Raw genomic sequence first — 15,769 nt, 5'->3', positions numbered from 1 at the left:
TTCGACTCGATCGGCCGTCCCAGCCACACGACACTGCAGAAATGTACTGTAGCAATCCGCCAGCTTATGACTGGACAAACGGCCACATGTTCGACGAATACCTCCACATTGGAGACACCACTGGGCGAATGTGCTTGCTCAAATTCTACAAAGGCGTCCGGGCAACCTTCACCGAAGAATTTCTCCGGATGCCAAGCACGACCGATTGTCAGTTCCTGCTCGACCTTCACGAAACAGTGCACGGATTCCCCGGGATGCTCGGCAGCGTCGATTGCATGCACTGGCAATGGAAGAATTGCCCGGTGGCGTGGAGGGGGTCCTACACGAGCGGCCACAAAGGCACCCACCCAACCATTATACTTGAGGCCGTTGCCGACTACCGGCTTTGGATCTGGCATGCGTACTTCGGGGTCCCCGGGTCGAACAACGACGTAAACGTGCTCCACCAATCCGACCTCTTAACCGAAGTTTTGGATGGTAAAGCGACGGCAATCAACTTCGTCGCCAACAACCGGCTTTATAAAATGAGGTACTATCTCGCCGACGGCATCTACCCGAAGTGGCCTACCTTCGTGAAGACGTGTAGCAGGCCTGCGAACCCAAAGCAGGCTCTTTTTGCGCAGAAGCAGGAGGTACTCGCAAGGATGTGGAGAGGGCGTTCGGGGTTCTCCAAGCGCGCTTCAACATCATCAAAGTCTCGGCTCGTACGTGGTTCATAGAGAGCATGGTCGACATCATGTATACGTGCATAATCTTGCACAACATGATTGTCCAAGACGAAGGACCTGAGGTGGGAAATTGGTTCGACCCCGAATCCCCCGGAAGCTCAACCGCAAGTAGTCCGCCTCGAAGTGGAGCGCATCCGTCTATACAAGAACGACTATCTATTCGTGCAGGGACACGCGACTCTAGCACCCACACCCAACTCCAAGAGGATCTAATTGAGCACATTTGGGCAAACTTTGGGGGATGAAATTATTAATTTGTGTACTTTTATTTTTTAGAAAATTATTAAATTAATTTTTTTTTACAAATTTTATGTTGTAAGTTTATTTTATGTAATGAAGTGTGTTTGTTTTAATTGAATTGAGTTGGAAATAAAAATAAAAAATGAAATTGAATGAATAGTAATTTAAGGAACAGTTAAAGAACGGATAAGAAACGGAGAGTTGCAGATTCCGTTCCTTAGTTAAAGAATAGAGCAAAAAAATACAGTTGGGCCCATAAATAGTAGTTTAATGAACGGTATAGGAACAGCGTTGTAGATGGCCTTAAAGCCATTGTGTTTCGTACCATTGTTGAAATTAAAAAAAAAATATATCACATGATATTAATTTCTTTTCCCCTTCTCTTCTTCGTTTTAATTCACATTAATAGAATGTATAGACACTTGAAAATGGGGCAGGCTGTGAATTTGTTTTAAATTAATACCAAACATCCATCCATACTTGATAAAATTTGGTTGGCTTCAAAAAGGAGCACCACCAAATTCCATTTGACATCCTCATTCTTGAATGATTTGCAGCACTGACCTAACTCCTACATATTTTACACCATAGAAAGGTTCTAAAGGAACTCTTCCAATACAACAATTCTAATCTAACACCTAATTCATCATCAATATCTTAATGCCATTTCTTGGAAGGTTTCATAGCTGAAGAACTGCCACCCGTTGCAGCCGTGGTGGCTCTTCTGTAACCTGTGGAGCTTATAAATTCAAATCAAGACAAGGTAAAATGTTAACCGAAGTCAGTGCAGTTTATAGAAGACTGTTCATACTTGGAATTTTGGAGGAGCTCTTGCTCTGAGACAATCGAGCAGATCCTGCTTGAGCCTGCTTCGTTGGTGGTTTCGGATGTTTACCAGGCACACGTGGTCTGAGATCAATAAAGAAGATACACATAATTAAAGCTAAACTCAAGACTCAAACTTGATGCATCATGACAAGTATAATTCACACACTTCATTTTGATTTCCAGAAACAGCATAGGAGAACACAAAAAAGTGCACAGGAAATGCTTACTTATCAGTTGTCTCTCTAAATAGCTTTGATTTCTCGGGGAAAAGGGTGTACTCAACTATACTGTTAATTGAACCCTCAGTTTCGGTTCCCATAGAAAGAACCCCATCTGATATGTCACTAAGTCTCTCTTCAGAGTCATCCTCTCCTAACCCCAGAATCTCTATATCATCATTGGGATTCTTTTCTCCATCCACTACATCAATATTTAAACTAGTGTCGTCCGGAAATCTGTCAGCATCTAGAACAGAGAGTCGTGATTGGCGAAAGAATTCTTTGTGGTGTTTAAATTCATCAGCTGATTGCTGAGAACCAGCTTCTGAATGCTTATCACTATACTCGGAGTTATTTTCCTCATCTGTAGCAACCTTCTCGGAAGAACTTTTCCCTTGCGAAACTTTGGGGCTTGGCCGTGCTCCTGCAGAGTGTCTTCTTGGAGAGGCAGAGCCACACCTTGCTGAGTTCAAACTACCTCTTTCACCATCTCCACTAGCTTTGAGTGACCGTAACCGCCCTATTTCTTCATCCTTCTTTGAAACAGCATTCTTTAGAGAAGTTACCTGTATGATTAATACGACTTTAATTAGCTTAATTATCTATTTTACAGTGATAGATAAACACACTTGTTGAAATAATACATAGACAAAAGGCTAATAATATGTAGTGAATAGATACAATACCATGACCATAAAGATTTTCTGCAGACCTAATTTATATAAACAGCATATGAACGCAAAAATAATACTAATAAGTATTCACTTATAAGCAACGTTACCAAATCCAACATCTCAAATAATACTTTCACAGACATAAGAATTTCATCATTTTGAGAGATACATCACATGGTGACAATTGCCTTGTTACTCTCTAGTGAATGTATCGAAAAGAAAGCATAACTTGCAAAACATATTTAACATACAAGCAAATGGAGCAAACAAATAATTAATATAATAATAATCACAAAAGAATAAAACAAGAAATTGTCATCCTGAACTAAATGAGATGATCCCTACGACCACAAGCAACATTTTGCTAGCTGATAGAAAGAGAGTTCATGCATCCAAGACTCAATGGCATTTATTTATGATTATAGTTTAAAGTTGAGTTCAGCAGGAGCAGAGTAAAATCTGGATCCAACATTAGGGGATGATCAGAACTCCAATTTAGCATACAAGGATGAAGTTTGCCAAACATCCAAACAACAAACACTAGTCAAATTATAACATGAAATATTGGCAACCAAAAACAGTAATAACCTGTTCCATAAGTTCCCTGACACCCCTGCTCTCCTTATTACTTCGAGCAGCACCCAATTCAACACCAGAAACTCTCTCAGCAAACTTCAGTGTACTTATAGTCTCTGAGTAGGACTCTACATCAGGATTAAGTTGAACAAACATAAGAGTCTTAGCTTGGCCACCTGTATCAGAAACAGAAGAAGTATAAGTACTCACATAAAGGGACAGACCCAACTGTAGGGGATTGTCAAACAATTTCATAGATATAACATTAATCTCAGCTGAAAGGTGTGATCAGTGACCATTAGTGAAGCATAGTTACAATACCTAAAGAACTTTGAAGAACTTGGGTTAATTTGCTATTCCTGTATGGTACATGAGCATTTTTTTGTGCAAGTGCAAAGATCACATCTCCCAAGGCCGAAAGAGACTTGTTGATGTGTTGTGCTTCACGCAACCTGTCGCCCGTTGCTTCAGATCGGTCAACCCTTTCGCTGCCAGCCAAATCAACTAAATGAAGACAACCACGTAGAATAGCATTGGTCTCCAAATCTGTCCCTCGGACATGAACAGTGAGTATGCTGTCTCATTGATAAAAAAACAAAATTAGAACTCATAACCCACTGATAAAAGCAAAACTGAATCAATAATATTGCCAGTCACACACCTGTGAGATCGGCTGCTTCTTTCATTTAGAGCAGTAGCACCTACAGCCCGATTCATTAATCCAACACTCATCAGTTCTAATACATCATCAGTTGATTTTACAGGATGCAAGCTAGCATCGGGCACAGCTAACCCATTTGGTTGGGAAATGTTCCATATTCCAAGTGTACGCAAGTCAAGGGAAACAATTAGATTGAGCCCAGTAGTAAAAGAAAAGTAGTAGTGAGTCTTCAGTCAAGAGATCAAGAATATTTGCAATTTCAAGAGAAATCGAATGCTTTCATAAATGTGTGCCAGAAAAAAATTTTGGAAGGATATCTCTTTTGAAAGCTGTCATTGCGGAGTAAGTCACGCACTTGCTCGTTATAAATTTCTACCATTTGGACAGCAATCTCGTAAGCAATGGAACTATGTCTTCTCTGAGAGATATTGAAAAGATCATTCAGAGCCCTATAGTTGACTCCCCAATCCGCAACTGATGTCAAATTAGGTCCAGTCTGGAAACATTTCAAAAGGCATCATCAAAATAATCCTACAGGGCTGATAACACCTCTTCACAAACTTTAACTACAATAGTCTCACCATTGTATAAGTTTTCCCAGAACCAGTTTGACCATAAGCAAATATGCAAACATTGTACCCATCAAGGACAGACCTGATTAGTGGTTGAGTATCACGAAATACCTCCTCTGTCAACAAGAATTAGATTTCTGAGTCAAAAAAAACAAATTAAAAAACAGTGATATATACATACTAAATATATACTCCCTTTGTCCCATAAGAATATGTAAATTTTGGCTGGGCACGGATTTTAATGCACAATTGGTAAAGTAAGAGAGAGGTAGAAAGAAAAAGTAATTAAAGTATTGTTGGTGGATGATGGGTCCCACCTCATTAGAGAGAAAGAAGTTTCCAAAATTAGAAAGTGCATATTCTTGTGGGACGGACTATAAAGGAAAGAATGCATGTTCTTGATGGACGGAGGGAGTATTTATTTATTTATAAACACGCAGGTTTGTGTCTATGGAGAGTGAGTCAGAGAGCACAGCCAAACAGCAAACATAAATAGACATTTCTGTAGAAATTTAATTAAAGTCACAACCTTGAGTGGATGCAGGACCAAACACCTTGTTGAATTTGAATAGACGATGACTTTCTTTTCCAGGTTTTGAGGGGTTCATAACAACTAATTCTCCATTCTCACCAAGGTATTGCATGGTTGTCTGTTTTGCACTTTGTCCCGAGAGGAATGGTCTTACACGACAATAAACTCTAATGTTTCCTACCAAAAATGAACCAAGACAAATGAGCAATCTGTTTGCACCTGAGCATGTATGAGATCTGAAGTAACTTACCTTTCAAATCTTGAACCTCATTATACAATTTCCGATTTTCATCAAGCACACTATGATAATTTTCAGCAGCTTCTACCAAGCCTTTGAGATTTAATCCTGATCAAATCAGTGGAATAAAGATAAGAGATAACCAAATGAAATTAAGTGTAATTTGCAAGCATTTGAACATGAAAATGACTATTACCCACCAAAGTTATAAAATTCTTCAGCATAGACATTTTTTATCTTCGAGACTTCTTGCTTTATGGACTCAGATGCCAACCTTAAATCCTGAGTATTTTCATAATGTGAAGAATCAAGAGAGGGACATTATGTTAGGTTTATACCATTAATTTCGAAACATACCTGTATCGATACAACTTTAGAATCTATGAACTGTCTGTATCTCTGTTCTTTTCTTTTCCAATGCATAAGTTTTGATTCTGAAGAGTCCTCAAGCTCTTTTACTTTCTTCCTTGAGTCAGTAAGAAGACTCTCAATATTCAATATTTTCTTCTCCAGCTTATCTTTGGATTCCTCAGCCTTAGACTTCAATTGTAAGATGTTCTCTTCATATGAGATTTGGGCTAATGTGACTTTTTCGTATAGTGACAAAATTTGTCTCTCACAGGCATCCCTTTCTTTCCTCAACTTAATTAATTCTTGCTCTTCACGCTTCTTGTTCTCCTCAATTTTGGCCTTCTCAATCTGTCACGAAAATAAACTTGAAGACTAAGATGCCTAAACAAAAAGACTAAGATGCCTAAACAAAAATCTTTAAGATAAACACATAGGATGAAAGAACTAGAATACAATGAAATTTAACAAATGTTTAAGAAAGGCAAATTTTTGTTTTGGGAGACAATTGCAAGCAACATTCTAAACAGAGGTTATCAAAATAACACTGTGGTTAACTAGCATGGAGTAAATTATTGTAAGGTGATAACTATTTGCTCTGAGAAAAGCCACTAACTATAAAGAATAAGATGGGGAAAAACATATTGGTAAGGACGGCGTTGAATCCTGACAATGCTCAACCACCAATCTAGAAAGCTTATTGAAAGGTGAAAACAAAGTCACACATCTATTGTCAAATAAATAATTCTGCGCAGTATCCAACTTCTAAACTTGTTGGAGTATATCATTGTTAACATCAAAATAGTGAATGCCCCAAGATTATTAATTGCCTTCAGTAAAATACTCACCTTCATCTGTTGAAGCTGGGTCACAATAACCTGCCAAAAAGTTAAAAGGTGTGAAGAAAACAGGAGAAAAAAAAGGAAGAAAACCACACACATTTCACAATTAAAACTATATTAATACCTCGTTTTCTTCACTAGTTCCAGTTGCAAGTGTTTCCAATACTTTAATTTTGGAGCAATACCTGTCTTCACGAGACTTGTACAGATGGCTTTGCTGCAATTTCAAAATAAACATAGTCAGAAAGGTTCAACAAGGAAAGCATGGTTTTGAATTTCTGTTAATGTGTTACCTTTCTCATATTGTCTGCTTGTTTCAAAACCCGCTGCTCAATTTCTTGCACAACTAGTTTCAGCACAGATGCGACTCGCTAGTGAAAAGGAAAGAAAGAAAATGGCCAGTGAAAAACAATGAAAATACAGTTTACAATGAGCAACTTAATTGCCACATGTTTACAAGTGATCTCATAAGGTGATATTGCTGCAGCATACCTGAGGAATGTCCTCATCGTTTTTCTCAATTCTGTCATCCAAAATCTTTTCGACAATAGTGAAAAGTGAGTGTGTGGAGACCTTCTGCAGACATCGAGCATGTTAAAGCATAAGAACATGCACAGTATGCAGAATAATTATTACTATATTCTACTTTGAGTGGAGGAAAGTTACCTCCAAATTACCCAATTTCATTTCTGGAATCTTGAAAGCTTCCCAGAAATGCCCATTCCCTACATGAGGAGATGATGCTATAAGTCGGAAAAATATCAAAATAGCTAAACTGGTTACCATATCCAATTATCCAAATGGGGTATCCAAACACCTAGTTCGGTAGTTCATTGACATGTGGCAAGTGAGAACAGCTACTGAATTAGTTTTACAACTGTACCAAGGTCAAGTGAGAGATACTTCTTCATGACAGAAAAAGAAGAAAACTAAGAACTAGTTTTCATGTCTGCACCAAGGTCAGGGATTGTTCATCATGGAAGACAGATCAAAGAGAAAAATAGCGTGAACTGCTTTTCAAATTGACTTCATAAGTCTATACAGAGGGCCTGAGGCCAAGTAAGAGATTGTTCAACATGAAAGGAAGAGAAAAGATTCTGGAAATATTCCCCACTAGGATTCACCTTTAATAAATAGGCAATTAACACATTGTTTCAGATTAACTGGAAAAGTTGCCATGAAAGTTTAAGTTGCTCAAAATTAGCAAGAAGAACTTAAGAACTTATTAACACACTATTAAGCTCCTCTCATTTTCCAGAGGTCACGGCATCAGCAAGAGCACCAGGAGAACAATAGGTGGAAAGTCATAGATATAAGGGAAATCTATTTTACAAAGTATACCTAAATGAAAAAACTGTATACAACTTTTACCTTCAGCGAGACCATTAGAAACTTCTACTCTTCCAGAAATATTGCCATTACGAACTTCACTTAAGGCACCCTCCCTGTGTTCGGTTGCATGAATCTCCGACTTTGGATCCATGACTAATTAGACAGTTGCTTGAAAAGTCCAGTACTGAACACAACACTGAAAACTTTAATTTCATAGTATAAATTATAGTACTAGTCAAATGCTAAACAACTATAAGGTTGCACAAGAGGAAGTAGCAGTCATGAAACATCAGTTGGTTAAAAAGCAAATAAAAAAAATTGGTTATCCATCGAAATCAATGTCTTTATTTAAACTAGCACCATAAGCGAGTATAACCCAATATCTCATAAGGTAAATCCCATAATTATAACTATATGGATTATCTCAAACTTTAATTCTTTGCCAAATGTAGCCACAGCCAAATTTAACGCTTTGCCAGGTAACTGTTTTCTAGTTGTAAATTATTTCCATCCCGCACCAAGGTATCATCAATGCCTACTTATTGCCCTAAATCTTGTTTTGAGTCTTTTGACCATGTAGCTTTAAACGAACTATACAAAAAATAAGCACTTGCACTACATCAAAACCTAGAGAGCTATACGAATCACATATAACGAACAACCTTTTCTGAATTCATTTCTTTTGGGTCACAATATGAGAAGTTTTCCAGCAAACAAAGTAAGCTGAGCCATCAAATTTTTGGAAAAAAATGTAAGTAAGAAATGGAAAAGAGAAAAAACAAAGAAAGAAAGGAAAATACTATAGAGGGGACTAAGAAGATGAATTATCAGCTATGCATCTGCATCACTAGCACATGATAAAATCAAATTTTGTTTCAGCATGGACTTGCTATGACCAGAGGGTTAATTCTTTTGTAGTTCTAAACTACAATTAACATTCCATAAGTGTACTGGACTTTTTTTCTGTTCCTGCTTTGGGAGAGACGCATGAGGGTAATGCGTCTCCCTTTAATGAAACGCATGACGGAGATGCGTCTTTAGGTAAGACGCATGAGTGAAATGCGTCGTTTGTTTTTTTATTTTATTTTTTAAAGATGCATAAGCATCATGCGTCATAGGAAGAGAAGCATCTTCCACATGCGTCGCCTTTTTTTAAAAATTTTATTAGACGACGCATGACCATCATGCGTCTTAGGAAGGGACGCATGGGGCTCGTGCATCTTTATGTTAAACAAAACATACGTGAAGCGAGTCAGTAGCTCACATTCTGCGCGAGAGAAAGAGGCAGACGCGAACTCAGGCGATTTCTTGGCGATTCCGGCGATTTCCCGTCATATTTCGGTAAGTTTCCATCAATCTTTCAACATTCATCCCTTATTTGTTGTTTATTTTCATATTATTAGGGTTTCTAATAAATTTATCTTAAACTTACTAAATTAGGGTTTATAAAAAAATTTGTCTCTAAATTGGTTTATATATATTTTTGCAGAAATTATACAAGTATTTTTTAGTTTATATTGGAGTGGTAGAATAGTTCAATTTCCTCAAGTGGGTATTTGTTATAATCCTCCTCGTGCAAGAGCCTCCATCGTATTGAATTCGTGTGTTTCATTCTCTGAATTAGTTGCAATGATATATGCTAAGATAATAATAGATTCATATCAACACTCCATCGAAATATCATGGAGGCATTGTCTCTTTGTATCTGTACGAGTTATATATGTATTGGGGTTGACAGTGATGAAAGTGTAATGTTTATGTTCAATAAGACTCTAAATTCTACTCGTCATATTGAATTATTTGTTGAGTATTCGTCTGTTGGAAATTTAGAAATCTCACCATTTGTTGATTATGGTGTTGGATCATCTGCGATGACTGAACATATGAGCTTTGATTGTGGTATGAATGAGCAAGTAAATATTGCAAATGCTGCTGATGTTGGAATAAATAATCAAGTGAATGTGCAAGAGCATATTGGTGTTGATGTTGTACGAAGAGACCTTGATCCACCATTGTCGTCATCATCATCTGATGCTATTTTAAGTGATGATTCTCCAGGTGATGTTTCTAGTGATGAGGAGATAGTGTGTAAACCCGTCGTGCAAGATGAACAACCACTTCCAGAATACGTTCACAGTGGGTTGAAATATTTTTGCAGACTACCGAGTGGTCCTTCTGAGGTACCTGATGTTGGTAATGAACACAGTACTATGTACTGGGAAGAAGCACACCCGTATTGGATTAATACGGGAATAAAATTTGATAGCAAGCTGCATGTGAAGACTGCTATTACTATGTAGAGTCTGAGGCAACACTGACAATTTAGGGTGGTTGAGAGCAAATTAAGAAAGTGGCATGCCGTATGCAATTATCCAGCAGAGAGGGACAGAAGATGGGGTAGCTATTATCAGCAAAACCGACGCTGAAAAAGCGAATGAATGTTCGTGGGAAGTTTCTGTTACACGAAGGGCCCATGATGATATGTGGGAAATTAGGAAGTGGGTGGGACGCCATAGTTGTGAGGGCCATCGTAATGATAAAGGACATGCTAACTTTTCATCATGATTGTTTTGTGTAATCGCCATCAATTGCTAAAAAATGTCGAGTGCAAAACCGCAGTTGTAAGAAATTTTGTTCATGACAGATTTCATGTGTTAGTATGTTATAAGAAGGCATGGTATGCACGAATAAGAGCTATAGAGATTGTATTTGGTGGATGAGAGGAGTCATTTAGAGATTTGTCAAGCTATATGCTTGAACTGCAGTCAAGGAATCCAGACACAATTGTTGAGTGGAGGCACAATGAGTTGTTAAGCCAGGAACGTAATAAAGTCTTCTACTACGTTTTCAGGCACTTGGGCCTGCAATACATGTTTTCCAAGAGTGCCGACCAGTTTTAACAATAGATGGGACTCACCTTCGAGGAAGATTTAAAGGTAAGTTGCTTATTGCTTGTGGTGTTGATGCTAACAAGAAATGTCTGCCTATTGCATATGTTGTTGTCGATGAAGAAACTGGCGACAGTTGAGAGTGATTTTTGGATCATGTAAGAATTCATGTGGTGAAATACCAAAGGGAGGTGTGCATCATTTTGGATAGGCATAAAGGAATCCTTAAGGCTATGCGTTCTGATGAATGAAAAAAGCCGCCGATATGTCACCACAAATTTTGTTTGATCCATTTGAGGAAAAATATCTTGACGAAACTTAAGGGTAAGGTCTATAATGTGAAAGGCATGGTATGGGCATTGGGTGTATACATATGTAGGTAGGTTATCACCCAAAGGTATCCTCGTCTGGTTGATTAGAGCGGTCATCAGCAAACCACCTTGCTTTGTCTCTGTGTTTGTATCCGGTATCCATCCCAACAAATCCCAGCACTTGCTAGGCTAATCGGGATATCCGACATGATGGTCACGTCCTGTGAAAACGCGACCGTCCGCTCTCAAGCCCCAAATGGCTTGCACATCTTCCAAGGTCACCGTCACCTCTCCAATTGGTAGATGGAAAGTGTGCGTCTCCGGCCTCCAACGCTCAATCAAAGTCATGATAAGCTCATTGTCGACCTTCATCGACTTCCCACAATCCATCACGCCTTTGAAACCAAATAGGTCTAGCCAATACCTCACATTCTCATGCATGTCCACACCCAATGTCTTACTTTCTGTCCTTCGAACTTTGAAAACTTGTGTCGTTGAAACCAAATAGGTCAAGCCAATACCTCACATTCTCATGCATGTCCACATCCCATGTCTTACTTTCCGTCCTTCGAACTTTGAAAACTTGTGTTGTGTCATCTTTCAGTAGTTTATTTGAAATGTGTTTTTTTGAAGATATAGCACTGACGGATCTTCAGGTCTATATAATAACTGTCCGCTAGAACTTGAAGTTTCCATCTAATCTAATAACATATTTACAAAACAACAATTACAAACTCACATTTAAAATACAAATAAAATATAAATTCAAATCATCATCAAAACAACAAAACATTATAAACCAAATGATTCACTCCTAATCCATTGAATACTATATATTAGAAACTCCAATTCATCACAATTCATGATTTATAAGGTCTAATATACATATAACTACTAAATTAGAAGGTTAAATTACAAGATACATTTCAACCCCTACTCTCTTTTCCAATAACAACAAAAATCGCAACACCAAACATCTCAAACATATCAAAAACTATACAATAGAATGAATTTCACCAATAAAATCCATTACAACTAACAAAACAACAAAACATCGGTCAAATTTGAACAATTTCTTATAAACCCTAATTTACAAAATTGACATAATATGCAAATAAACAACAAATAATGGAGGAATGTTGAAAGATTGAAGGAAACTTACCGGAATATGACGGGAAATCGCCAAGAAATCGCCGAAATCGCTGAGTTGCGCTCTCGCGTCTGCCCTCTGTCACGTCTGGCCCGTCTGATTTATGCAAATTAGAGACGCATGAGCCTCATGCATCTCTCCCTAAGACGCATGACAGTCATGCGTCGTCTATAAAATAAATAAAAAAAACAAGCGACGCATGATGGAGATGCGTCTCTTCCTAAGACGCATGACGCTAATGCGTCTTTAAAAAACGAAAAATTGAAAGACGCATGAGAGTCATGCGTCTTTCTGTAAAACGCATCTCTGTCGTGCGTTTCATTAACGGGAGACGCATGACCCTCACTCGTCTCTCTCAAAGCCGGAACAAAAAAAAGTCCAGTACACTTATGAAACGTTAATTATACTCTAGAACAACAAAAAAATTAGCCCTATGACCAGACAACCAGTTCACAATAATATCAATCAAAACTGTGGTAAAGAAAGAATCAAATAAATTACGGTATATCTTGATAAGTACGGTGACCCCAAAAATGCTCGGCAGAAGGCATTACTACCAATAATCTCTAGAAGGGTCACTGAAAATAATCTCTCATTGCTTACAAAACTTAGTCCAGCCAAATGGCAGCAGATTCACATTGTTCAAACCAATTTATAAACAAATGAATTGCATCTTTTCTAGCTATAAACAGTGGCACCGAAACAATTCCTGCATTTTTATCCTGTTTCATTATAATTCTAGCTATATATTTACGAACTCCGTATTTCAAATGACCCATAACCTTTATAACAAAAATATTTTGAAATGCAAGCAGATCTTCAATGTCGTACAGTAGCAACATTCAAACATACTATTAAACAGAAATCAGAGAATCCCACATTACCATTCAAATGGCAAAGCACAGGAAAAAGTTACCCATTAAACTTCAAGATACTATATATTAGAAACTCCAATTCATCACAATTCATGATTTATAAGGTCTAATATACATATAACTACTAAATTAGAAGGTTAAATTACAAGATACATTTCAACCCCTACTCTCTTTTCCAATAACAACAAAAATCGCAACACCAAACATCTCAAACATATCAAAAACTATACAATAGAATGAATTTCACCAATAAAATCCATTACAACTAACAAAACAACAAAACATCGGTCAAATTTGAACAATTTCTTATAAACCCTAATTTACAAAATTGACATAATATGCAAATAAACAACAAATAATGGAGGAATGTTGAAAGATTGAAGGAAACTTACCGGAATATGACGGGAAATCGCCAAGAAATCGCCGAAATCGCTGAGTTGCGCTCTCGCGTCTGCCCTCTGTCACGTCTGGCCCGTCTGATTTATGCAAATTAGAGACGCATGAGCCTCATGCATCTCTCCCTAAGACGCATGACAGTCATGCGTCGTCTATAAAATAAATAAAAAAAACAAGCGACGCATGATGGAGATGCGTCTCTTCCTAAGACGCATGACGCTAATGCGTCTTTAAAAAACGAAAAATTGAAAGACGCATGAGAGTCATGCGTCTTTCTGTAAAACGCATCTCTGTCGTGCGTTTCATTAACGGGAGACGCATGACCCTCACTCGTCTCTCTCAAAGCCGGAACAAAAAAAAGTCCAGTACACTTATGAAACGTTAATTATACTCTAGAACAACAAAAAAATTAGCCCTATGACCAGACAACCAGTTCACAATAATATCAATCAAAACTGTGGTAAAGAAAGAATCAAATAAATTACGGTATATCTTGATAAGTACGGTGACCCCAAAAATGCTCGGCAGAAGGCATTACTACCAATAATCTCTAGAAGGGTCACTGAAAATAATCTCTCATTGCTTACAAAACTTAGTCCAGCCAAATGGCAGCAGATTCACATTGTTCAAACCAATTTATAAACAAATGAATTGCATCTTTTCTAGCTATAAACAGTGGCACCGAAACAATTCCTGCATTTTTATCCTGTTTCATTATAATTCTAGCTATATATTTACGAACTCCGTATTTCAAATGACCCATAACCTTTATAACAAAAATATTTTGAAATGCAAGCAGATCTTCAATGTCGTACAGTAGCAACATTCAAACATACTATTAAACAGAAATCAGAGAATCCCACATTACCATTCAAATGGCAAAGCACAGGAAAAAGTTACCCATTAAACTTCAAGATTTGTGTTTTTTTTTTACATTTTCGCTCCTAGCTCTACTGATGCCAGAACCTCAAACTAATCATACATACGAATTCCAAAAGGTTGGGGTAGAAAAAAAAAGATCTTGGAAACATAAAAGGAAAATTGGCGGAACATTCAAAAGTAACGGACAAAACCCTAGAAAACAATTGAGAGATTCGGGGAAAACTCACAAACCTGAATAGTTCGGAAAATGCAGAGGATAAACCAAACCGCATTCGTTAAAATTAAATCGTTGTTTCCCTGTATATTTCCGGGATGTGGGGAAAGTGAGAAAAACAGCTGGTAATTGAAGGGGGTTTTACAAGTAAAGGCAAATCGATAACGTGGGACTCATGATTCAAAATAGAAAGCTCAGTAGCTCAACTGATGTGAATTCTCATTTTTCTTTTTCTTTTTCTTTTTTTCTCTGTGAATTCTTTTTTATTTATTTAAATTCAAATTTGTTGAGAAAGAATAATGGATTCCCGCCTTGTACTATTGTTCTGTTCGCTTGCGATTCAATTTTAATCATGTAGGGTCCATTATTTGGTAAAAAGGAGTAAAATTTCTAATTGTATTTACGAAATCACCATTCCTTCCCTATTTTCAATTAGTACTTGTACAAGTCACGTTTCATTTTTTAGATTGACACCGAGGACTGTTTTTGGCTTTCTTTTCTTTTTAATACTTTTTTGCAGGCTTTATAGTAGAATCTTTTTAGTTAATTTTTTTAAGCTTATATTTTAGACCAGTTGCTACAGATTTTGTAGTTACACTTTTGGTAGGGGCGCGTGAACATGTGGGGCAAGTTGGAAAGTAAAAAAAAATCATATTTTGTGTTGCATACCTATTTTCACTTTTTTGACCTATTTTTTACCTATTTTCTAAACTATAGCACTTTATACATCACAATTACACTAATAATACAATATTTATATAAACCAACAATTACAAATCGAGATTTGTGATTTTTTCTCCTCTGGTCTTTTTCTCTTCCAAACAATCCAACCTGAATTGAAAATCCATTTAGTCTTTGCACAATTTATATTAAATTCAGAATTTGCTCACAACTTTTATTTAACTAGATAGTGCATGTAAACTTTGATTATCCTATGCAGTGGCGAATCCAGATATTTTGAATTGGGGGTGCGAATTTTATACTCCCTCCATCCACGAAAAATAGACAAGTTTTGCTATTTTGGTCCGTCCACGAAAAATAAAATAAGTTTTAAAAGGAAAGTTTTCAACCAATACTAACCTTACACATGATTCTAAATATGGACCCAACAATTCACTAACACTCATTCCACTACCTTTTCTCTCCATCTTTCTTACTTTTTCCTAGCTCTCTCTTACTTTACTAATTATATATCAAAATCAGTGACATTCACAATCTTTGTTTATTTTTCATGGACGAAGGAGTATTAAATATAACACATTAA

General features: G+C 37.2%; 1 protein-coding gene across 7 annotated transcripts; it reads right to left on the bottom strand.

The window, feature by feature from the left end:
- Window positions 1-1,405: 1,405 nt before the first annotated feature.
- LOC121782346 (kinesin-like protein KIN-14J) lies at window positions 1,406-14,731 on the bottom strand. 7 transcript variants are annotated; one of them, XM_042180142.1, is made up of 21 exons: window positions 14,523-14,731; window positions 13,406-13,534; window positions 12,151-12,234; window positions 7,829-7,973; window positions 7,124-7,182; window positions 6,950-7,033; window positions 6,751-6,828; window positions 6,582-6,674; window positions 6,464-6,493; window positions 5,625-5,966; window positions 5,468-5,549; window positions 5,280-5,375; window positions 5,027-5,206; window positions 4,507-4,613; window positions 4,243-4,421; window positions 3,926-4,090; window positions 3,586-3,839; window positions 3,277-3,440; window positions 2,024-2,580; window positions 1,780-1,877; window positions 1,406-1,699 (listed from the first exon to the last, which is right to left on the bottom strand). In XM_042180142.1, exons 4-21 carry the CDS (start codon window positions 7,938-7,940, stop codon window positions 1,626-1,628), a joined length of 2,754 nt encoding a protein of 917 aa, XP_042036076.1. In that variant the 5' UTR covers window positions 7,941-7,973; window positions 12,151-12,234; window positions 13,406-13,534; window positions 14,523-14,731; the 3' UTR covers window positions 1,406-1,625. The 7 variants fall into 7 exon arrangements, with proteins under 7 accessions (XP_042036076.1, XP_042036073.1, XP_042036072.1 ...); XM_042180139.1 differs by having other exon boundaries at window positions 13,406-13,489; XM_042180138.1 differs by having other exon boundaries at window positions 13,406-14,731.
- Window positions 14,732-15,769: the final 1,038 nt, after the last annotated feature.

The sequence above is a fragment of the Salvia splendens genome, chromosome 20 (genome assembly GCF_004379255.2).
Source record: "Salvia splendens isolate huo1 chromosome 20, SspV2, whole genome shotgun sequence".
NCBI lineage: Eukaryota > Viridiplantae > Streptophyta > Magnoliopsida > Lamiales > Lamiaceae > Salvia > Salvia splendens.
The sequence above is the reverse complement of the archived record's forward strand: the minus strand, read 5'-3'. Positions and strand labels throughout refer to the sequence as shown.